We start from the raw sequence: 24,883 nt of genomic DNA, 5'->3' as shown, positions 1-24,883 counted from the left end.
ACCACACTCTTTTTATTACCACGCATCTCTCTTACCCTATTATTACTTACTCGATCAAACCACCTCACACCACATATTGTCCTCAAACATCTCATTTCCAGCACATCCACCCTCCTCCGCACAACTCTATCCATAGCCCACGCCTCGCAACCATATAACATTGTTGGAACCACTATTCCTTCAAACACATCCATTTTTGCTTCCGAGATAATGTTCTCAACTTCCACACATTCTTCAATGCTCCCAGAACTTTCGCCCCCTCCCCCATCCTATTATTCACTTCCGCTTCCATGGTTCCATCCACTGCCAAATCCACTCCCAGATATCTAAAACACTTTACTTCCTCCAGTTTTTCTCCTTTCAAACTTACCTCCCAGTTGACTTGTCCCTCAACCCTACTGTACCTAATAACCTTGCTCTTATTCACATTTACTCTCAGGTTTCTTATTTCACACACTTTCCCAAACTCAGTCACCAGCTTCTGCAGTTTCCCACATGAATCAGCCACCAGCGCTGTATCATCAGCGAACAACAACTGACTCACTTCCCAAGCTCTATCATCCAAAACAGACTGCATACTTGCCCCTCTTTCCAAAACTCTGGCATTCACCTCCCTAACAACCCCATCCATAAATAAATCAAACAACCATGGAGACAACACACACCCCTACTGCAAACCTACATTCACTGAGAACCAATCACTTTCCTCTCTTCCTACACATACACATGCCTTACATCCTAGATAAAAACTTTTCACTGCTTCTAACAACTTGCCCCCCCACACCATATATTCTTATTACCTTCCACAGAGCATCTCTATCAACTATCATATGCCTTCTCCAGATCCATGAATGCTGCATACAAATCCATTTGCTTTCTAAGTATTTCTCACATACATTCTTCAAACCTAACACCTGATCCACAAGTCCTCTACCACTTCTGAAACCCACACTGCTCTTCCCCAATCTGATGCTCTATACATGCCTTCACCCTCTCAATCAATACCCTCCCATATAATTTACCAGGAATACTCAACTTTTTTTTTTTTTTTTTTGTCGCTGTCTCCCGCGTTTGCGAGGTAGCGCAAGGAAACAGACGAAAGAAATGGCCCAACCCACCCCCATACACATGCCTTGATTCAATCCACTGACAGCACGTCAACCCCAGTATACCACATCGCTCCAATTCACTCTATTCTTTGCCCTGCTTTCACCCTCCTGCATGTTCAGGCCCCGATCACACAAAATCTTTTTCACTCCATCTTTCCACCTCCAATTTGGTCTCCCTCTTCTCCTCGTTCCCTCCACCTCCGACACATATATCCTCTTGGTCAATCTTTCCTCACTCATTCTCTCCATGTGACCAAACCACTTCAAAACACCCTCTTCTGCTCTCTCAACCACGCTCTTTTTATTTCCACACATCTCTCTTACCCTTACGTTACTTACTCGATCAAACCACCTCACACCACACATTGTCCTCAAACATCTCATTTCCAGCACATCCATCCTCCTGCGCACAACTCTATCCATAGTCCACGCCTCGCAACCATACAACATTGTTGGAACCACTATTCCTTCAAACATACCCATTTTTGCTTTCCGAGATAATGTTCTCGACTTCCACACATTCTTCAAGGCTCCCAGAATTTTCGCCCGCTCCCCCACCCTATGATCCACTTCCGCTTCCATGGTTCCATCCGCTGCCAGATCCACTCCCAGATATCTAAAACACTTCACTTCCTCCAGTTTTTCTCCATTCAAACTCACCTCCCAATTGAATTGACCCTCAACCCTACTGTACCTAATAACCTTGCTCTTATTCACATTTACTCTTAACTTTCTTCTTTCACACACTTTACCAAACTCAGTCACCAGCTTCTGCAGTTTCTCACATGAATCAGCCACCAGCGCTGTATCATCAGCGAACAACAACTGACTCACTTCCCAAGCTCTCTCATCCCCAACAGACTTCATACTTGCCCCTCTTTCCAAAACTCTTGCATTCACCTCCCTAACAACCCCATCCATAAACAAATTAAACAACCATGGAGACATCACACACCCCTGCCGCAAACCTACATTCACTGAGAACCAATCACTTTCCTCTCTTCCTACACGTACACATGCCTTACATCCTCAACAAACTTATACCTCTGTAATTTGAGCACTCACTTTTATCCCCTTTGCCTTTGTACAATGGCACTATGCAAGCATTCCGCCAATCCTCAGGCACCTCACCATGAGTCATACATACATTAAATAACCTTACCAACCAGTCAACAATACAGTCACCCCCTTTTTTAATAAATTCCACTGCAATACCATCCTAACCTGCTGCCTTGCCGGCTTTCATCTTCCGCAAAGCTTTTACTACTTCTTCTCTGTTTACCAAATCATTTTCCCTAACCCTTTCACTCTGCACACCATCTTGACCAAAACACCCTATATCTGCCACTCTATCATCAAACACATTCAACAAATCTTCAAAATACTCACTCCATCTCCTTCTCACATCACCACTACTTGTTATCACCTCCCCATTCGCCCCCTTCACTGAAGTTCCCATTTGTTCCCTTGTCTTATGCACTTCATTTACCTCCTTCCAAAACATCTTTTTATTCTCCCTAAAATTTAATGATACTCTCTCACCCCAACTGTAATTTGCCCTCTTTTTCACCTCTTGCACCTTTCTTTTGACCTCCTACCTCTTTCTTTTATACATCTCCCACTCATTTGCCTTATTTCCCTGCAAAAATCGTCCAAATGTCTCTCTCTTCTTTTTCACTAATACTCTTACTTCTTCATCCCACCACTTACTACCCTTTCTAATCTGCCCACCTCCCACGCTTCTCATGCCACAAGCATCTTTTGCGCAAGCCATCATTGCTTCCCTAAATACATCCCATTCCTCCCCCACTCCCCTTACCTCCATTGTTCTCACCTTTTTCCATTCTGTACTCAGTCTCTCCTGGTACTTCCTCACACAAGTCTCCTTCCCAAGCTCCCTTACTCTCACCACTCTTTTCAGCTCAACATTCTCTCTTCTTTTCTGAAAACCCATACAAATCTTCACCTTCGCCTCCACAAGATAATAATCAGACATCCCTCCAGTTGCACCTCTCAGCACATTAACATTCAAAAGTCTCTCTTTCGCGCGCCTAACAATTAACACGTAATCTAATAACGCCCTCTAGCCATCTCTCCTACTTACATACGTATACTTATGTATATCTCTTTTTAAACCAGGTATTCCCAATCACCAGTCCTTTTTCAGCACATAAATCTACAAGCTCTTCACCATTTCCATTTACAACACTGAACACCCCATGTACACCAATTATTCCCTCAACTGCCACATTATTCACCTTTGCATTCAAATCACCCATCACTATAACCCGCTCTCATGCATCAAAACTATTAACACACTCATTCAGCTGCTCCCAAAACACTTGCCTCTCATGATCTTTCTTCTCATGCCCAGGTGCATATGCACCAATAATCACCCATCTCTCTCCATCCACTTTCAATTTTACCCATATCAATCTAGTTTACTTTCTTACACTCTATCACATACTCCCACCACTCCTGTTTCAGGAGTAGTGCTACTCCTTCCCTTGCTCTTGTCCTCTCACTAACCCCTGACTTTACTCCCAAGACATTCCCAAACCACTCTTCCCCTTTATCCTTGAGCTTCGTTTAACTCAGAGTCAAAACATCCAGGTTCCTATCCTCAAACATACTACCTATCTCTCCTTTTTTCTCATCTTGGTTACATCCACACACATTTAGACACCCCAATCTGAGCCTTCGAGGAGGATGAGCACTCCCCCGTGACTCCTTCTTCTGTTTCCCCTTTTGGAAAGTTAAAATACTTTATCTATTTCTATTTTGCTTTGCCGCTGTCTCCCACATTAGCGAGGTAGCGCAAGGAAACAGACGAAAGATTGGCCCAACCCACCCACATACACATGCATATACATACACGTCCACACACGCAAATATACATACCTATACATCTTAATGTATACATATATATACATATATATATATATTTTTTTTTTTTTTTTTCATACTATTCGCCATTTCCCGCGATAGCGAGGTAGCGTTAAGAACAGAGGACTGGGCCTTTGAGGGAATACCCTCACCTGGCCCCCTTCTCTGTTCCTTCTTTTGGAAAAAAAAAAAAAAAACGAGAGGGGAGGATTTCCAGCCCCCCGCTCCCTTCCCTTTTAGTCGCCTTCTACGACACGCAGGGAATACGTGGGAAGTATTCTTTCTCCCCTATCCCCAGGGATATATATATAAAATATATATATATATATATATATATATATATATATATATATATATATATATATATATATAAAATATATATATATATATATATAAAATATATATATATATATATAAAATATATATATATTTTATATATATATATATATATATATATATATATATATATATATATATATATATACTCCCCTCGTTGTATTAACTTTCTAAAATGGGAAACAGAAGAAGGAGTCACGCGGGGAGTGCTCATCCTCCTCGAAGGCTCAGAGTGGGGTGCCTAAATGTGTGTGGATGTAACCAAGATGTGAAAAAAGGAGAGATAGGTAGTATGTTTGAGGAAAGGAACCTGGATGTTTTGGCTCTGAGTGAAACGAAGCTCAAGGGTAAAGGGGAAGAGTGGTTTGGGAATGTCTGGGGAGTAAAGTCAGGGGTTAGTGAGAGGACAAGAGCAAGGGAAGGAGTAGCAATACTCCTGAAACAGGAGTTGTGGGAGTATGTGATAGAGTGTAAGAAAGTAAATTCTCGATTAATATGGGTAAAACTGAAAGTTGATGGAGAGAGGTGGGTGATTATTGGTGCATATGCACCTGGGCATGAGAAGAAAGATCAAGAGAGGCAAGTGTTTTGGGAGCAGCTGAATGAGTGTGTTAGTGGTTTTGATGCACGAGACCGGGTCATAGTGATGGGTGATTTGAATGCGAAGGTGAGTAATGTGGCAGTTGAGGGAATAATTGGTATACATGGGGTGTTCAGTGTTGTAAATGGAAATGGTGAAGAGCTTGTAGATTTATGTGCTGAAAAAGGACTGATGATTGGGAATACCTGGTTTAAAAAGCGAGATATACGTAAGTATACTTATGTAAGTAGGAGAGATGGCCAGAGAGCATTATTGGATTACGTGTTAATTGACAGGCGTGCGAAAGAGAGACTTTTGGATGTTAATGTGCTGAGAGGTGCAACTGGAGGGATGTCTGATCATTATCTTGTGGAGGCTAAGGTGAAGATTTGTATGGGTTTTCAGAAGAGTGAATGTTGGGGTGAAGAGGGTGGTGAGAGTAAGTGAGCTTGAGAAGGAGACCTGTGTGAGGAAGTACCAGGAGAGACTGAGTACAGAATGGAAAAAGGTGAGAACAATGGAAGTAAGGGGAGTGGGGGAGGAATGGGATGTATTAAGGGATTCAGTCATGGATTGCGCAAAAGATGCTTGTGGCATGAGAAGAGTGGGAGGTGGGTTGATTAGAAAGGGTAGTGAGTGGTGGGATGAAGAAGTAAGAGTATTAGTGAAAGAGAAGAGAGAGGCATTTGGACGATTTTTGCAGGGAAAAAATGCAATTGATTGGGAGATGTATAAAAGAAAGAGACAGGAGGTCAAGAGAAAGGTGCAAGAGGTGAAAAAAAGGGCAAATGAGAGTTGGGGTGAGAGAGTATCATTAAATTTTAGGGAGAATAAAAAGATGTTCTGGAAGGAGGTAAATAAAGTGCGTAAGACAAGGGAGCAAATGGGAACTTCAGTGAAGGGCGCAAATGGGGAGGTGATAACAAGTAGTGGTGATGTGAGAAGGAGATGGAGTGAGTATTTTGAAGGTTTGCTGAATGTGTTTGATGATAGAGTGGCAGATATAGGGTGTTTTGGTCGAGGTGGTGTGCAAAGTGAGAGGGTTAGGGAAAATGATTTGGTAAACAGAGAAGAGGTAGTGAAAGCTTTGCGGAAGATGAAAGCCGGCAAGGCAGCAGGTTTGGATGGTATTGCAGTGGAATTTATTAAAAAAGGGGGTGACTGTATTGTTGACTGGTTGGTAAGGTTATTTAATGTATGTATGACTCATGGTGAGGTGCCTGAGGATTGGCGGAATGCGTGCATAGTGCCATTGTACAAAGGCAAAGGGGATAAGAGTGAGTGCTCAAATTACAGAGGTATAAGTTTGTTGAGTATTCCTGGTAAATTATATGGGAGGGTATTGATTGAGAGGGTGAAGGCATGTACAGAGCATCAGATTGGGGAAGAGCAGTGTGGTTTCAGAAGTGGTAGAGGATGTGTGGATCAGGTGTTTGCTTTGAAGAATGTATGTGAGAAATACTTAGAAAAGCAAATGGATTTGTATGTAGCATTTATGGATCTGGAAAAGGCATATGATAGAGTTGATAGAGATGCTCTGTGGAAGGTATTAAGAATATATGGTGTGGGAGGAAAGTTGTTAGAAGCAGTGAAAAGTTTTTATCGAGGATGTAAGGCATGTGTACGTTTAGGAAGAGAGGAAAGTGATTGGTTCTCAGTGAATGTAGGTTTGTGGCAGGGGTGTGTGATGTCTCCATGGTTGTTTAATTTGTTTATGGATGGGGTTGTTAGGGAGGTAAATGCAAGAGTTTTGGAAAGAGGGGCAAGTATGAAGTCTGTTGGGGATGAGAGAGCTTGGGAAGTGAGTCAGTTGTTGTTCGCTGATGACACAGCGCTGGTGGCTGATTCATGTGTGAAACTGCAGAAGCTGGTGACTGAGTTTGGTAAAGTGTGTGGAAGAAGAAAGTTAAGAGTAAATGTGAATAAGAGCAAGGTTATTAGGTACAGTAGGGTTGAGGGTCAAGTCAATTGGGAGGTGAGTTTGAATGGAGAAAAACTGGAGGAAGTGAAGTGTTTTAGATATCTGGGAGTGGATCTGGCAGCGGATGGAACCATGGAAGCGGAAGTGGATCATAGGGTGGGGGAGGGGGCGAAAATTCTGCGGGCCTTGAAGAATGTGTGGAAGTCGAGAACATTATCTCGGAAAGCAAAAATGGGTATGTTTGAAGGGAATAGTGGTTCCAACAATGTTGTATGGTTGTGAGGCGTGGGCTATGGATAGAGTTGTGCGCAGGAGGATGGATGTGCTGGAAATGAGATGTTTGAGGACAATGTGTGGTGTGAGGTGGTTTGATCGAGTGAGTAACGTAAGGGTAAGAGAGATGTGTGGAAATAAAAAGAGCGTGGTTGAGAGAGCAGAAGAGGGTGTTTTGAAGTGGTTTGGGCACATGGAGAGGATGAGTGAGGAAAGATTGACCAAGAGGATATATGTGTCGGAGGTGGAGGGAACGAGGAGAAGAGGGAGACCAAATTGGAGGTGGAAAGATGGAGTGAAAAAGATTTTGTGTGATCGGGGCCTGAACATGCAGGAGGGTGAAAGGAGGGCAAGGAATAGAGTGAATTGGAGCGATGTGGTATACCGGGGTTGGCGTGCTGTCAGTGGATTGAATCAAGGCATGTGAAGCGTCTGGGGTAAACCATGGAAAGCTGTGTAGGTATGTATATTTGCGTGTGTGGACGTAGAATACATGGTATGGGGGGGGGTTGGGCCATTTTTTTTCGTCTGTTCCTGCCTACCTCGCAAACGCGGGAACAGGAAAAAAAAAAAAAAAAAAAAAAAAAATATATATAAAAAATTATATTAAATATATTATATAATATATATATATATATATATAAAAATATAAATTATACCCTAAATGGGAAAAAAAAAAAAAATAAATTTTAAATAAATAAAATATTAATATATATATAAAAATTTTATATATATAAAAATTATATTTTATATATATATATATAAAATTTTTATATATATATTTTGGAAAAACAAAAAAATCCCAAAAACCCACCCACTCAATGTTCCCCTCCTCCACACCGAAAAAACCTTTCCCAACTCAATTTTCCCATTAAACCACAAAAAAAAACCCTTTTCAAAAACCCCCCAAATTCAATTTTCCTCCTTTATTCATTCCCACCCACCCCGCCCACATAATAAAAACCCCCTCCTCCCCCTCTTCCCCATACGCGGGGAAAAACAAAAAAGGCCCATTCTTAAAACCCCATCTCGCTTATTTTTTTCCGAAAATTTCCCTTTTCCACACCCAACCCCCAAAAAATTTTTCCGGTTTTCCCCAGACCTTTCCCCAATCCCGGGTTTCAACCCCCTCAGACCACCCCTATACCACTTTTGTTCCATTCACTCCTATTCCTTACCCTTTTCACCCCCGCATTCCCCCAATTAAAATCTTTTTCCTCCATCTTCCACCCCCCGTCCCCATTCTCCTTTTCCCCCTCCACCTGACACAAAAACCTTTGCCCCAACCCCCTTTTCATCCTCCTTCCAAACCTTTCCATTTCCCTCCCCAACAACCCCATCCAAAACAAATTAAAAACCATGGAACAACACACCCCTCGCAAACCTCATTCACTGAGAACCAATCCCTTTCCTCTCCCTCACTACACATCCTTTCATCCTGATAAAAAATTTTTACGCTTTTAACAACTTGCCTCCCCCCTATATTTTTAAAACCTTCCACAAGCATCTCTATCAACCCCATCATATCCTTCTCCAGATCCATAATGCTCATACAAACCATTTGCTTTTTTAAGTATTTCTCACATACATTCTTCAAACAAAAACCCTGACCACCCAACCCCTACCCTTTTGAAACCCCCACTGCTTTCCCCAATCTGATGCCTTCATGCCTTCACCCCCTCAATCAAAACCCTCCCATATAATTTACCAGGAATACTCAACTTTTTTTTTTTTTTTTTTGTCGCTGTCTCCCGCGTTTGCGAGGTAGCGCAAGGAAACAGACGAAAGAAATGGCCCAACCCACCCCCATACACATGCCTTGATTCAATCCACTGACAGCACGTCAACACCCAGTATACCACATCGCTCCAATTCACTCTATTCTTTGCCTGCTTTCACCCTCCTGCATGTTCAAGGCCCCCGATCACCATTGCACAAAATCTTTTTCACTCCATCTTTCCACCTCCAATTTGGTCTCCCTCTTCTCCTCGTTCCCTCCACCTCCGACACATATATCCTCTTGGTCAATCTTTCCTCACTCATTCTCTCCATGTGACCAAACCACTTCAAAACACCCTCTTCTGCTCTCTCAACCACGCTCTTTTTATTTCCACACATCTCTCTTACCCTTTCAATACTTACTCAAGCAAACCACCTCACACCACATAATTGTCCTCAAACATCTCATTTCCAGCACATCCATCCTCCTGCGTCACAACTCTCTATCCATAGTCCACGCCTCGCAACCATACAACATTGTTGGAACCACTATTCCTTCAAACATACCCATTTTTGCTTCCGAGATAATGTTCTCGACTTCCACACATTCTTCAATGCTCCCAGAACTTTCGCCCCTCCCCCACCCTATGATCCACTTCCGCTTCCATGGTTCCATCCGCTGCCAGATCCACTCCCTCAGATATCTAAAACACTTCACTTCCTCCAGTTTTTCTCCATTCAAACTCACCTCCCAATTGAATTGACCCTCAACCCTACTGTACCTAATAACCTTGCTCTTATTCACATTTACTCTTAACTTTCTTCTTTCACACACTTTACCAAACTCAGTCACCAGCTTCTGCAGTTTCTCACATGAATCAGCCACCAGCGCTGTATCATCAGCGAACAACAACTGACTCACTTCCCAAGCTCTATCATCCAAACAGACTGCATACTTGCCCCTCTTTCCAAAACTCTTGCATTCACCTCCCTAACACTAACAACCCCATCCATAACAAATTAAACAACCCTGACATCACACAACAACCAACAAAAAAACCACGACACACAAACAGATATCAAAATGAAAAGCCAGACAAAACGAATAACAAGCAATACCACACCAGATCAAATCGAAATACACAAGGAAACAAAAATACAACAAGAGTCAAGGCAAAGCACACATATCAGACACAAAACAAAATAAAAAAGAAATGACACACACCACACAACACCCAAAAAGACAAAAAATGCACAAAAACTGCAACCATCCAAACAACAGACACAACGGAACTCCCAAAGACAAAAAAACAAAAAAAACCACACACCACACATGAACCACAAATAAATAATGACACAAAAAAGAAAACACAAACAAAAATGGAAGAAAACACACAATATAGCCACACAAAACACCAAAACCAAAGCAAACGAACGGCAAATTACACAAACACCAATCACAGACATAAAACAAAACAAAACATAAATACAACACAAAAAACGAAGCAAAAAATCAACACAAACGGATTACCCCACAGCAAAGTGAGGCAGAGGTGGAGGAGGAGTGGCACATAAGAACCAAAAGAACAAAAACCCGCAATCACAACTTCCACAAACAAAAAAGCCACACCACAGAAAAGCAACAAAAACCAAATAACACAATCAAAAAACCAAACATCAACAACCAACACACAACACAACAATAATACACGACATAACAACACCAAACAAACACACAAACAAAAAACGGAAAAAAACCACACACATCGCACCTGCGAATAATACAAAGGAACCACAAATCACACCACACACAACAACCGAAACGCACAGACACGAAAAAACAATATAAATAAAGACAAGGGCATATAAAAGGTCCAAAATAAAACAAAACCAATAACACCACCAAAATTAATAAAACAAAACAACCCATGATTAAAAACGAAGCAACACCCGTATCCACCATCCCCATCAACCCCACCCACAACACACCCCCTCTCCCCAAAGAACGCACACCCCTAAACCCCCCAAACCAACAACACAACCCACCGCCCCACCCCCTCCCCTTATCCACCTACCCAACCCCCCACCCACCAACCCATTCACCATACACCCCCCGGCCTGCCCGCCATCCCCACCCCACTCAGACCCCCTTCCCTGCCCCCCCCACACCGTGCCAAACACAACACCCCGCCACCCCGCCCACCCCCCACCCCCCCCCCCCTCCCCCCTACCCACCCTCCCACCGCCCCCCAAGATACCCCCTGCGCGCAAACCCTCAGCATTCAACTGAGAACCAATCACTTTCCTCTCTTCCTACACGTACACATGCCTTACATCCTCAACAAACTTATACCTCTGTAATTTGAGCACTTCACTTTTATCCCCCTTTGCCTTTGTACAATGCACTATGCAAGCATTCCGCCAATCCTCAGGCACCTCTCCATGAGTCATACATACATTAAATAACCTTACCAACCAGTCAACAATACAGATCACCCCTCTTTTTTTATAAAATTTTATTTTTTTAATTTTCCCCCTTTTTTTTTTTTTTTTTATTTTTTTTTTTTTTTTATTTTTTTTTTTTTTTTATTTCCCCCCTTCCACTGCAATACCATCCTAACCTGCTGCCTTGCGGTTGCCGGCGTTCATCTTCCGCAAAGCTTTACAACTTCTTTCTCTGTTTAACCAAATAATTTCCCTAACCCTTTCACTCTGCACACCATCTTGACCAAAACACCCTATATCTGCCACTCTATCAACAAAACGAATTCAAACAAATCTTCAAAATACTCACTCCATCTCCTTCTCACATCACCACTACTTGTTATCACCTCCCCATTCGCCCCCTTCACTGAAGTTCCATTTGTTCCCTTGTCTTATGCACTTCATTTACCTCCTTCCAAAACATCTTTTTATTCTCCCTAAAATTAATGATACTCACTCACCCCAACTGTAATTTGCCCTCTTTTTCACCTCTTGCACCTTTCTTTTGACCTCCTACCATCTTTCTTTATACATCTCCCACTCATTTGCCTTATTTCCCTGCAAAAATCGTCCAAATGTCCTCTCTCTTCTTTTTTCACTAATACTCTTACTTCTTCATCCCACCACTTACTCTACCCTTTCTAATCTGCCCACCTCCCACGCTTCTCATGCCACAAGCATCTTTTGCGCAAGCCATCATTGCTTCCCTAAATACATCCCATTCCTCCCCCCACTCCCCTTACCTCCATTGTTCTCACCTTTTTCCATTCTGTACTCAGTCTCTCCTGGTACTTCCTCACACAAGTCTCCTTCCCAAGCTCCCTTACTCCACCACGATCTTTCAGCTCAACATTCTCTCTTCTTTTCTGAAAACCCATACAAAATCTTCACCTTCGCCTCCACAAGATAATAATCAGACATCCTCCAGTTGCACCTCTCAGCACATTAACATTCAAAAGTCTCTCTTTCGCGCGCCTAACAATTAACACGTAATCTAATAACGCCCTCTAGCCATCTCTCCTACTTACATACGTATACTTATGTATATCTCTTTTTAAACCAGGTATTCCCAATCACCAGTCCTTTTTCAGCACATAAATCTACAAGCTCTTCACCATTTCCATTTACAACACTAACACCCCATGTACACCAATTATTCCCTCAACTGCCACATTATTCACCTTTGCATTCATTCACCCATCACTATAACCCGCTCTCAAGCATCAAAACTATTAACACACTCATTCAGCTGCTCCCAAAACACTTGCCTCTCATGATCTTTCTTCTCATGCCCAGGTGCATATGCACCAATAATCACCCATCTCTCTCCATCCACTTTCAATTTTACCCATATCAATCTAGTTTACTTTCTTACACTCTATCACATACTCCCACCACTCCTGTTTCAGGAGTAGTGCTACTCCTTCCCTTGCTCTTGTCCTCTCACTAACCCCAGACTTTACTCCCAAGACATTCCCAAACCACTCTTCCCCTTTATCCTTGAGCTTCGTTTAACTCAGAGTCAAAACATCCAGTTCCTATCCGCTCAAACAAACTACCTAACACTTCCTTTTTTCTCATCTTGGTTACATCCACACACATTTAGACACCCCAATCTGAGCCTTCGAGGAGGATGAGCACTCCCCCGTGACTCCTTCTTCTGTTTCCCCTTTTGGAAAGTTAAAATACTTTATCTATTTCTATTTTGCTTTGCCGCTGTCTCCCACATTAGCGAGGTAGCGCAAGGAAACAGACGAAAGATTGGCCCAACCCACCCACATACACATGCAATACATACACGTCCACACACGCAAATATACATACCTATACATCTCAACGTATACATATATATATATATAAATATATATATATTTTTTTTTTTTTTTCATACTATTCGCCATTTCCCGCATTAGCGAGGTAGCGTTAAGAACAGAGGACTGGGCCTTTGAGGGAATACCCTCACCTGGCCCCTTCTCTGTTCCTTCTTTTGGAAAAAAAAAAAAAAACGAGAGGGGAGGATTTCCAGCCCCCCGCTCCCTTCCCTTTTTAGAGGGGTCGCCTTCTACGACACGCAGGGAATACGTGGGAAGTATTCTTTCTCCCCTATCCCCAGGGTATATAAAAAAAATATATATATATAAAATATATAATATATATATATATATATAATATATATATTTATATATAAATATATATATATAATATATATATATAAAATATATATATATATATATATATAAAATATATATATATATATATATAAAATATATATATATTTATATATATATAAAATATATATATAAATATATATATATATATATATATATATATATATACTCCCCCTCGTTGTATTAACTTTCTAAAATGGGAAACAAGAAGAAGAGTCACGCGGGAGTGCTCATCCTCCTCGAGGCTCAGAGTGGGGTGCCTAAATGTGTGTGGATGTAACCAAGATGTGAAAAAGGAGAGATAGGTAGTATGTTTGAGGAAAGGAACCTGGATGTTTTGGCTCTGAGTGAAACGAAGCTCAAGGGTAAAGGGGAAGAGTGGTTTGGGAATGTCTGGGGAGTAAAGTCAGGGGTTAGTGAGAGGACAAGAGCAAGGGAAGGAGTAGCAATACTCCTGAAACAGGATTTGGGAGTATGTGATAGAGTGTAAGAAAGTAAATTCTCGATAATATGGGTAAAACTGAAAGTTATGGAGAGAGGTGGGTGATTATTGGTGCATATGCACCTGGGCATGAGAAGAAAGATCAAGAGAGGCAAGTGTTTTGGGAGCAGCTGAGTGAGTGTGTTAGTAGTTTTGATGCACAAGACCACGTTATAGTGATGAGTGATTAGGAATGCAAAGGTGAGTAATGTGGCAGTTGAGGGAATAATTGGTATACATGGGGTGTTCAGTGTTGTAAATGGAAATGGTGAAGAGCTTGTAGATTTATGTGCTGAAAAAGGACTGATGATTGGGAATACCTGGTTTAAAAAGCGAGATATACTAAGTATACTTATGAAAAGTAGGAGAGTTGGCCGGAGAGCTTTTTGGATTACGTTTTAAAAATTGACAGGCGTGCGAAAGAGAATTTTTTGGTTTTAAATGGGGCTGAGAGGTGCAACTGGAGGGATGTCTGATCATTATCTTGTGAAGGCAAAGGGTGAAGTTTGTAGGGGTTTTTTCAGAAAAAAAGGAAATGTTGGGGTAAAAGGGGGTTGGTGAAGTAAGTAAGCTTGAGAAGGAGCCCTGGGGTGGGGAAAGTACCGGAAGACTGAGTACAGAATGGAAAAAGGGAGAACAATGGAAGAAAGGGGGAGGGGGGAAGGAATGGGATGTTTTTAAGGAAACAGTAGGGATTGCGCAAAAGATGCTGTGGCTGAGAAGAGTGGGAGGTGGGTTGTTTAGAAAGGGTATTTGAGTGGGGGGAAGAAGAAGAAAGAGTATTAGTGAAAGAGAAGAGAGAGGAAATTTTGGCCCGATTTTTGGGGGAAAAAATGCAATTGATTGGAGAATGTATAAAAAAAGAGACAGGAGGTCAAGAGAAAGGGCAAGAGGTAAAAAAAAAGGGCAAATGAGAGTTGGGGGTGAGGAGTATCTTTAAAATTTTTTAGGGAAATAAAAAATGTTCGGGAAAGGGAAAGGAAAAATTAAAGTGCTAAGACAAGGGGGGCAAAGGGAATTTTAAAAAAAAAGGGGGCGAAAAGGGGGAGGGATAACAAGAAAGGGGTTTGATTGAGAAGGAAAAAGGAGTAAAGTATTTTGAAGGTTTGTTGAATGTGTTTGATGTTTAAGAGTGGCAGATAAAAGGGTGTTTTGGTCGGGGGGTTGGCAAAGTGAGAGGGTTAGGGGAAAATGATTTGGAAAAACAAGAAGGGGTTTGGAAAAAAGTTTTGCGGAAGATGAAAGCCGGCAAGGCGCGGGTTTTGGGATGGTATTGCAGGGGAAATTTTAAATTAAAAAAGGGGGGACGTATTTTTTGACGGGTTTTGGTAAGGTTTTTTTAATGTATGTATGCCCTCAGGGTGAGGTCCCTGGGGAAATTGGGGCGGAACTTGCAAATTTCCATTGTACAAAGGAAAAGGGGGATAAGAGTGAGTGCTCAAATTACAAGGAAATAATTTTTGTTGAGTTTTCCCTGGAAAATTTATATGGGAGGGTATTGATTGAAGGGGGAAGGGGGTAAAAGAGCATCCAAAAAAAATTGGGGAAGAGCAGTGTGGTTTTAGAAGTGGTAGAGGGTTGTGGGGTCAGGTGTTTGCTTTGGGAAAATGTAAGTGAGAAAAACTTTTGAAAAGCAAATGGGTTTGTATGTAGCATTTATGGATCTGGAAAAGGCAAATGAAGAGTTATAAGATGCTCTGTGGGAAAATATTAAAAAATATATGGTGTTGGGGGGAAAGTTGTTAGGGAAACAGTGAAAAGTTTTTTTCGAGGATTAAAAGGGAAAGTGTACGTTTAGGAAGAGAGGAAATGTTTTTGGGTTTTTCAAGGGAATTTTAGTTTGGGGCAGGGGTGTGTGATTTTCCCCCATGGTTTTTTAATTTGTTTATGGAAAGGGGTTGTTTGGGAGGTAAAAGCAAAAGTTTTTTGGGAAAAAGGGGCAATTTTGAAGTCTGTTGGGGGTGAGAGAGCTTGGGGAAATGAGTCAGTTGTTGTTCGCGATGAACAGCGCTTTTGGCCCGATTCATGTGGAAAAATGCAGAAGCTTTGGGGACTGAGTTTTGGAAAAGGGGTGTGGAAGAAGAAAAAATTAAGAAAAAATTTTGAATAAACAAGGTTTTTAGGAAAAGTAGGGGTTTAGGGGCAAATCAATTGGGGGGTGGTTTGAATGGAGAAAAACTGGGGGAAGTGAAAATTTTTTTAGATATCTGGGAGTGGATCGGCAACGGAAGGAACCAAAGGAAGCGGAAGTGGATCCCTAGGGGGGGGAGGGGGCGAAAATTCCCGGGGGCCTTGAAGAATGTTTGGGAAATCCCCAAAACATTATCTCGGAAAGCAAAAATTGGGGATGTTTGAAGGGGAAAAGGGGGTTTTCCCAAAAATGTTTTAAAGGTTTTTCCCAGGCGTTTGGGGTATGGATAGAGTTTTTGGGGCAGGAGGATGGGTGTGCTGGAAATGAGATTTTGGGACAATGGTGGTGGAGGGGTTTATCGATGGTAACCCTAAGGGGAAAAAAGATGTGTTTTTAAAAAAAAAAGCGTGGGAGAGAGCAGAAGAGGGGGTTTTTAAATGGTTTGGGGAAAATGGAGAGGTTTTAGTGAGGAAAGGTTGACAAAGTGGATAAATGTGTCAGAGGTGGAGGAAACAAGAAGAAGCAGGAGACCAAATTGGAGGTGGAAGGATGAAGTGAAAAAGATTTTGAACGATCAAGGCCTGAACATGCAGGAGAGAGAGGTGTGCAAGGAATAAGAGTGAATTGGAGCGATGTGGTTTTGGGGGTTAACCATGGAAAGGTCTGTGGGACCTGGATGTGGATTGGAAGCTGTGGTTTCAGTGCATTACAGAGGACAGCTAGAAAATGAGGGTGAATGAATGTGGCCATTTTTGTCTGTTTTACTGGCACTATCTTGCAGATGCAGGGGGTGGCAATGCTGTTTTCTGTGGGGCGGGGTGGTGCCAGGAATGGGTGCAGGCAACCAAATATGAATATATATATTTGTGTAGAATGATTTTTGTAGAATTTCAACTCTCTACATACTGGCAAGCTTAACGTGCTTTCTTTTCTCACCACCATCACTTGGAAACTTGTTTTGTGCCATTATCAAAGGCAAAATAAGGATAAAATCCATAGGAAGAATGGAAATAATGGAAAAAAGTATGAATTTTTACCACTACAAATTCAAACCATGGAAACTTGTGTACCATTTTTACTTGAATCATAAATGTGTGAACATTTGGAATTTGGATGTTTTTGGATTACGGGTATTTGGACTGGAGATCTACAAGTGTATGTGAATACAAGTAATCTCTACAATTAAGTCATTCTAACTAATAAAAGTACATTAAAAGTGTGGAAGGCGAGAACATTATTTCAGAAAGCAAAAATGAGTATGCTTGAAGGAATACTGGTTTCAGCAATGTTATATGATTGCGAGACGTGGGCTATAGACAGGGTTGTGCAGAGGAGGGTGGATGTGTTGGAAATGAGATGTTTGAGGACAATATGTGGAGTGAGGTGGTTTGATAGAGTAAGTAATGAAAGGGTAAGAGATATGTGTGGTAATAAAAAGAGTGTGGTTGAGAGAGCAGAAGAGGGTGTTTTGAAATGGTTTGGTAACATGGAGAGAATGAGTGAGGAAAGATCGACAAAGAGGATATATGTGTCAGAGGTGGAGGGAACAAGGAGAAGTGGAAGACCAAATTGGAGGTGGAAGGATGGAGTGAAAAAGATTTTGAGTGGTCGGGGCCTGAACATGCAGGAGGGTGAACTGGAACGATGTGGTATACCGGGGTTGACCTGCTGTCAATGGATTGAACCAGGGCATGTGAAGCATCTTAGGTGAACCATGGAAAGTTTTGTGGGGCCTGGATGAGGAAAGGGAGCTGTGGTTTTGGTGCATTATACATGACAGCTAGAGACTGAGTGTGAACAAATGTGGCCTTTGTCATCTTTTCCTAGCACTACCTCGCGCACATGCGGGAGGGGGTTGTCATTTCATGTGTGGCGGGTTGGCAACGGGAATGGATAAGGGCAGCAAGTATGAATTATGTACATGTGTATATATGTATATGTCTTTGTATGTATATATATATGTATACGTTGAAATGTATAGGTATGTATATGTGCATGTGTGGACATGTATGTATATACATTTGTATGTGTGTGGGTTGGGCCATTCTTTCATCTGTTTCCTTGCGCTACCTCACTTACGTGGGAGACAGCGACAAAGTATAATAAATAAATATAAATAATATTTGAGTATATGTGTACATGTCTGTGTATGTGTAGGTATATGTGTATATGCTGATATGTATATGTACATGCATGTATATGTTGGTGTATGTGCATTTGTGTATATGTATGTGTACATGTGTGGATGGGTCTTTTTTCGTCTGTTTCCTGGCACTTTCTCGCTGACAGGGGAAATGGTGATCGAGTATCATAAATAAATAAATATATATATATACGTGTATATGCGTGTAAGTATATATGTGAGTGTATGAGTGGATGGGTTTTTCTTTGTCTATTTCCAGGCGCTACCTTGCTAACTTGGGAAACAGTGATCAAGTACAATAGATGATAAAAAAATTAACATGCAAAAAAAACATGCCTCACACTAGTGATCTCAGATGAAAAGAAATATAGGTATGAGAGAAAGAAAGAAGAAACTGATCAAAGCTCATAATGTGTTTCTTGATCAACTCTTACAAGTAAAAGGTTGCACAAAGAAGGAAAGATGGAAGAAAGAAGAGAATCCTACAACTTTGCTCTTTAAGAAAGAAAAAGGTATCATAAATGTAAATCTTGAGTTGCTAATCCCTATAGAGAAACTATGGGAAAAAGTAGCCAGATGCTTGTCACAGACCTAAGCATTAATGGCAGGGACAAATACAGGCAGTTCAAAAGAGATGTGGTTGAAATAATACCTATAAAACAGGCAGAGTGCAGTACCATCACAGCAGCCAGAAAGGGATGGTTGAAGAAAGGTGATGCTTGGGGAATCAACTAAGCTGGTACGCTACTGATTGCAATCTGGATAAAAGAGATGTGAAGAAAGAGACACACCAGGCATGCAAACAGTACTCCATAATGGGGAGAATAAAACCCCTGAAGGTATGAAATAAAGACCCACATGAGAAATAATTATGGTATCTGTACAACATAGCCATATACTGTGGTTTTGAAAATTGGGGATTTCCAAGGCAAAGTGAAAGATATAGTTATAACTATCATGTTCATGTTACTTCTGGATTGATTTGTGGTGTTTTACAAAGTGAACAGAGGGAAACATGTATTATAACATTTCCTACACTCACCTGAATCCAGAGAAGAGAATTGTAGTATTCTGAGTCAACACTCTCCATGTCCTTCAGTTCAATTGGTTTTGACAACATCATCTTATAAAATGGCCGGATGAAGAAAGCTATGGAAAAATAATATTTCTTAGTCAAATAAAATAAATCATCTAAACAGATGATGATTATTGCTAATGTTTAAATAATGACTACTTTACAATTAATCACAATAATACAAAAGATCTACTCCTTCTAATTTTCAGTTTCACCACAGTCCCACATACATGAGGTGGAAGAAAAGCAGGAAAGCCTCAAGTAAAAGAGAGAACAATAAACATCAGGTTACATGAAAAACTATTCATAATGAGAGCTGTGAACTGTCCAAGCACTAAATGCATGGTGAATGAAATAAAGTAAATTCAGATTTATAATGTGGTTTAAATGCACTGATTTTGAACACTTATGTCATATATACGTTAATCTGTCCTAAATCTCTGCATTATTATCAGGTCTCAGTCACTCACCACTTTCCCTTAGCAAGGTCAGCAGTTGGAAATCACATAGAACTGCTCATTCCCCAAATCCATCCATCCAGTGGAAAGTTTCTCTCTCCTTTCAGAACTGTGCAATCATAAATGTGGACATCTAACTTGAAGGTATACTAGATCAGCTAGGTTGCTCATTACCCTATATCAGTACAATTGAAGCTTTATATCTTTGCATGTGCCCTATATCAGTACAATTCATTTTTTTTTTCTTCTTTTTCATGACCCCTTTAGACAATTTTAACAACTTGTTATCACTACTACATTTTTTTGTTAAATAAAAATTTCCCCAAAAATCTATAAATGTCATGGAAACATAAAAGTAATGAACAACAATCTGATGTATGATAATGCATCCTAATCCATATTACTATAAATATAACTAATACGTATACGTATGTAAGTAAGAGAGATGGCCAGAGAGTGTTACTGGATTATGTGTTAATTGATAGGCGCGCGAAAGAGAGACTTTTGGATGTTAATGTGCTGAGAGGTGCAACTGGAGGGATGTCTGATCATTATCTTGCGGAGACGAAGGTGAAGATTTGTAGGGGTTTTCAGAAAAGAAGACAGAATGTTGGGGTGAAGAGAGTGGTGAGAGTAAGTGAGCTTGGGAAGGAGACTTGTGTGAGGAAGTACCAGGAGAGACTGAGTACAGAATGGAAAAAGGTGAGAACAAAAAGAAAGGAGGCAAGGGGAGTGGGGGAGGAATGGGATGTATTTAGGGAAGCAGTGATGGCTTGCACAAAAAATGCTTGTGGCATGAGAAGCATGGGAGGTGGGTTGATTAGAAAGGGTAGTGAGTGGTGGGATGAAGAAGTAAGATTATTAGTGAAAGAGAAGAGAGAAGCATTTGGACGATTTTTGTAGGGAAAAATGCAAATGAGTGGGAGATGTATAAAAGAAAGAGGCAGGAGGTCAAGAGAAAGGTGCAAGAGGTGAAAAAGAGGGCAAATGAGAGTTGGGGTGAGAGAGTATCATTAAATTTTAGGGAGAATAAAAAGATGTTTTGGAAGGAGGTAAATAAAGTGCGTAAGACAAGGGAGCAAATGGCAACTTCAGTGAAGGGGGCTAATGGGGAGGTGATAACAAGTAGTTGTAATGTGAGGAGATGGAATGAGTATTTTGAAGGTTTGTTGAATGTGTCTGATGATAGAGTGGCAGATATAGGGTGTTTTGGTCGAGGTGGTGTGCAAAGTGAGAGGGTTAGGGAAAATGATTTGGTAAACAGAGAAGAGGTAGTAAAAGCTTTGCAGAAGATGAAAGCCGGCAAGGCAGCAGGTTTGGATGGTATTGCAGTGGAATTTATCAAAAAAGGGGGTGACTGTATTGTTGACTGGTTGGTAAGGTTATTTAATTTATGTATGATTCATGGTGAGGTGCCTGAGGATTGGCGCAATGCTTGCATAGTGCCATTATACAAAGGCAAAGGGGATAAGAGTGAGTGCTCAAATTACAGAGGTATAAGTTTGTTGAGTATTCCTGGCAAATTATATGGGAGGGTATTGACTGAGAGGGTGAAGGCATGTATAGAGCATCAGATTGGGGAAGAGCAGTGTGGTTTCAGAAGTGGTAGAGGATCTGTGGATCAGGTGTTTGCTTTGAAGAATGTATGTGAGAAATACTTAGAAAAGCAAATGGATTTGTATGTAGCATTAATGGATCTGGAGAAGGCATATGATAGAGTTGATTGAGATGCTCTGTGGAAGGTATTAAGAATATATGGTGTGGGAGGAAAGTTGTTAGAAGCAGTGAAAAGTTCTTATCCAGGATGTAAGGCATGTGTACGTGTAGGAAGAGAGGAAAGTGATTGGTTCTCAGTGAATGTAAGTTTGCGGCAGGGGTGTGTGATGTCTCCATGGTTGTGTAATTTGTTTATGGATGGGGTTGTTAGGGAGGTGAATGCAAGAGTTTTGGAAAGAGGGGCAAGTATGAAGTCTGTTGTGGATGAGAGAGCTTGGGAAGTGAGTCAATTGTTGTTTGCTGATGATACAGCGCTGGTGGCTGATTCATGTGAGAAACTGCAGAAGCTGGTGACTGAGTTTGGTAAAGTGTGTGTGAAAGAAGAAAGTTAAAAGTAAATGTGAATAAGAGCAAGGTTATTAGGTACAGTAGGGTTGAGGGTCAAGTCAATTGGGAGGTAAGTTTGAATGGAGAAAAACTGGAGGAAGTAAAGTTTTTTAGATATCTGGGAGTGGATCTGGCAGCGGATGGAACCATGGAAGCGGAAGTGAATCATAGGGTGGGGGAGGAGGCGAAAATTCTGGGAGCCTTGAAGAATGTTTGGAAGTCGAGAACATTATCTTGGAAAGCAGAAATGGGTACGTGTGAAGAAATAGTGGCTCCAACAATGTTGTATTGTTGCGAGGTGTGGGCTATGGATAGAGTTGTGCGCAGGAGGGTGGATGTGCTGGTAATGAGATGTTTGAGGACGATATGTGGTGTGAGGTGGTTTGATCGAGTAAGTAATGTAAGGGTAAGAGAGATGTGTGGAAGTAAAAAGAGAGTGGTTGAGAGAGCAGAAGAAGGTGTTTTGAAATGGTTTGGTCACATGGAGAGAATGAGCGAGGAAAGATTGACCAAGAGGATATATGTGTCAGAGGTGGAGGGAACGAGGAGAAGTAGGAGACCAAATTGGAGGTGGAAAGATGGAGTGAAAAAGATTTTGAGTGATCGGGGCCTGAACATGCAGGAGCGTGAAAGGCGTGCAAAGAATAGAGTGAATTGGAACGATGTGGTATACCGGGGTCGACGTGCTGTCAATTGATTGAACCAGGGCATGTGAAGCGTCTGGGGTAAACCATGGAAAGTTCTGTGGGGCCTGGATGTGGAAAGGGAGCTGTGGTTTTCGGAGCATTATTACATGACAGCTAGAGACTGAGTGTTAACGAATGGGGCCTTTGTTGTCTTTTCCTAGCGCTACCTCGCACACATGAGGGAGGAGGGGGTTGTTATTCCATGTGTTGCGAGGTGGCGATGGGAATAAATAAAGGCAGACAGTAGGAATAATGTACATGTGTATATATGTATATGTCTGTGTGTGTATATATATGTGTACATTGAGATGTATAGGTATGTATATTTGCGTGTGTGGACGTGTATGTATATACATGTGTATGTGGATGGGTTGGGCCATTCTTTCGTCTGTTTCCTTGCGCTACCTCGCTTACGCGGGAGACAGCAACAAAGCAAAATAAATAAATCAAAATAATACTTAATACAGAAATGAAAAATGATTAGGAAAAAACATTCAAATTCTACTTCATTTCTGGGGCATGAAATGGTCAATACATACACAAATTTTTTACCAAAGAAAAATTTCTAGTGCACTAGGTGCTTCTATGATTAATGCTCATCCATAAATCTGAGCATGAAACAACCTTTGCTGGTACCACTCTTTGAATGGCATTGCCCTATAGAATCCAATCAAATCTACACCATCAAAATTCTTTTGAGATGAGGCCCTTAAACTCGTAGGTGTTGGCTGGGTTAGAAAAGGTGCCTCATCAAGACAGGTGAAAACAGCAAAATATGAAAAAAAAGAAAAAATACTGAGAGCCATTTTAATAATAATAATCTAAAACCAGCTCATTATACATATCTAAACCTTGGTGGGATTCTAAGGCTTTTAAATGTTTGTCTACCATCATCATCTAAACATAAAGTGTACCCAGTTATCCTTACAAGTGATTCTCCTTATCAACTCTGCTGTATTCTTAATTTGAATCTTTCTTCAAGATTTTGTTCGGAATCACTCTTAATGGTTTCTTGATAAGTCCAAGCACACAACTGCTGTCATCATTGAGCCATACAATAGTTCATCTGTTTACACAGCAGATTTGTAGGGTGGGGGCACAAGAGGATTGTGTGATTTCTTCCTGCGCCAGTGACCTATTAGTAACTCACGGAGGCTTCAGCATCTTTTTGGAAGCTAATTAAAGCTGCTGGCAACAAATGGCACTTATAAACGCTTCCAGAAAGCACTAGCCTATCCAAATTAGGCATGAAATTAAATAGCAAAGGTATGCAGGAAACAGTGATTAAGTATAATAAATAAATAGATAGGTGAGACAGAATTCTACCTCCATATTCCCTGCATGTTGCAGAAGGCAAAGATATATATATATATATATATATATATATATATATATATATATATATATATATATATATATATATATATACATATATATATTTGTTTATGGATGGGGTTGTTAGGGAGGTGAATGCAAGAGTTTTGGAAAGAGGGGCAAGTATGAAGTCTGTTGGGGATGAGAGAGCTTGGGAAGTGAGTCAGTTGTTGTTCGCTGATGATACAGCGCTGGTGGCTGATTCATGTGAGAAACTGCAGAAGCTGGTGACTGAGTTTGGTAAAGTGTGTGAAAGAAGAAAGTTAAGAGTAAATGTGAATAAGAGCAAGGCTATTAGGTACAGTAGGGTTGAGGGTCAAGTCAATTGGGAGGTGAGTTTGAATGGAGAAAAACTGGAGGAAGTGACGTGTTTTAGATATCTGGGAGTGGATCTGGCAGCGGATGGAAACATGGAAGCGGAAGTGGATCATAGGGTGGGGGAGGGGGCGAAAATTCTGGGAGCCTTGAAGAATGTGTGGAAGTCGAGAACATTATCTCGGAAAGCAAAAATGGGTATGTTTGAAGGAATAGTGGTTCCAACAATGTTGTATGGTTGCGAGGCGTGGACTATGGATAGAGTTGTGCGCAGGAGGATGGATGTGCTGGAAATGAGATGTTTGAGGACAATGTGTGGTGTGAGGTGGTTTGATCGAGTAAGTAACGTAAGGGTAAGAGAGATGTGTGGAAATAAAAAGAGCGTGGTTGAGAGAGCAGAAGAGGGTGTTTTGAAATGGTTTGGTCACATGGAGAGAATGAGTGAGGAAAGATTGACCAAGAGGATATATGTGTCGGAGGTGGAGGGAACGAGGAGAAGAGGGAGACCAAATTGGAGGTGGAAAGATGGAGTGAAAAAGATTTTGTGTGATCGGGGCCTGAACATGCAGGAGGGTGAAAGGAGGGCAAGGAATAGAGTGAATTGGAGCGATGTGGTATACCGGGGTTGACGTGCTGTCAGT

The 24,883-nt window shown here is 41.2% G+C and overlaps 1 protein-coding gene across 2 annotated transcripts in view; it reads right to left on the bottom strand.

The window, feature by feature from the left end:
* The window catches only part of Nedd4 (E3 ubiquitin-protein ligase Nedd4), a 202,606-nt gene that overhangs the window by 40,595 nt on the left and 137,128 nt on the right, over nt 1-24,883 (bottom strand). For both annotated transcript variants that reach the window (XM_071690428.1, XM_071690429.1), the window contains one exon: nt 19,274-19,380. In XM_071690428.1, the coding sequence (XP_071546529.1) occupies nt 19,274-19,380 (107 nt within the window). The remainder of the gene's footprint in view (nt 1-19,273; nt 19,381-24,883) is intronic.

The sequence above is a fragment of the Panulirus ornatus genome, chromosome 48 (assembly GCF_036320965.1).
Source record: "Panulirus ornatus isolate Po-2019 chromosome 48, ASM3632096v1, whole genome shotgun sequence".
NCBI classification, from domain to species: Eukaryota; Metazoa; Arthropoda; class Malacostraca; order Decapoda; family Palinuridae; genus Panulirus; species Panulirus ornatus.
Note: the sequence above shows the minus strand (reverse complement) of the source record. Positions and strands in the feature narration are given on the sequence as shown.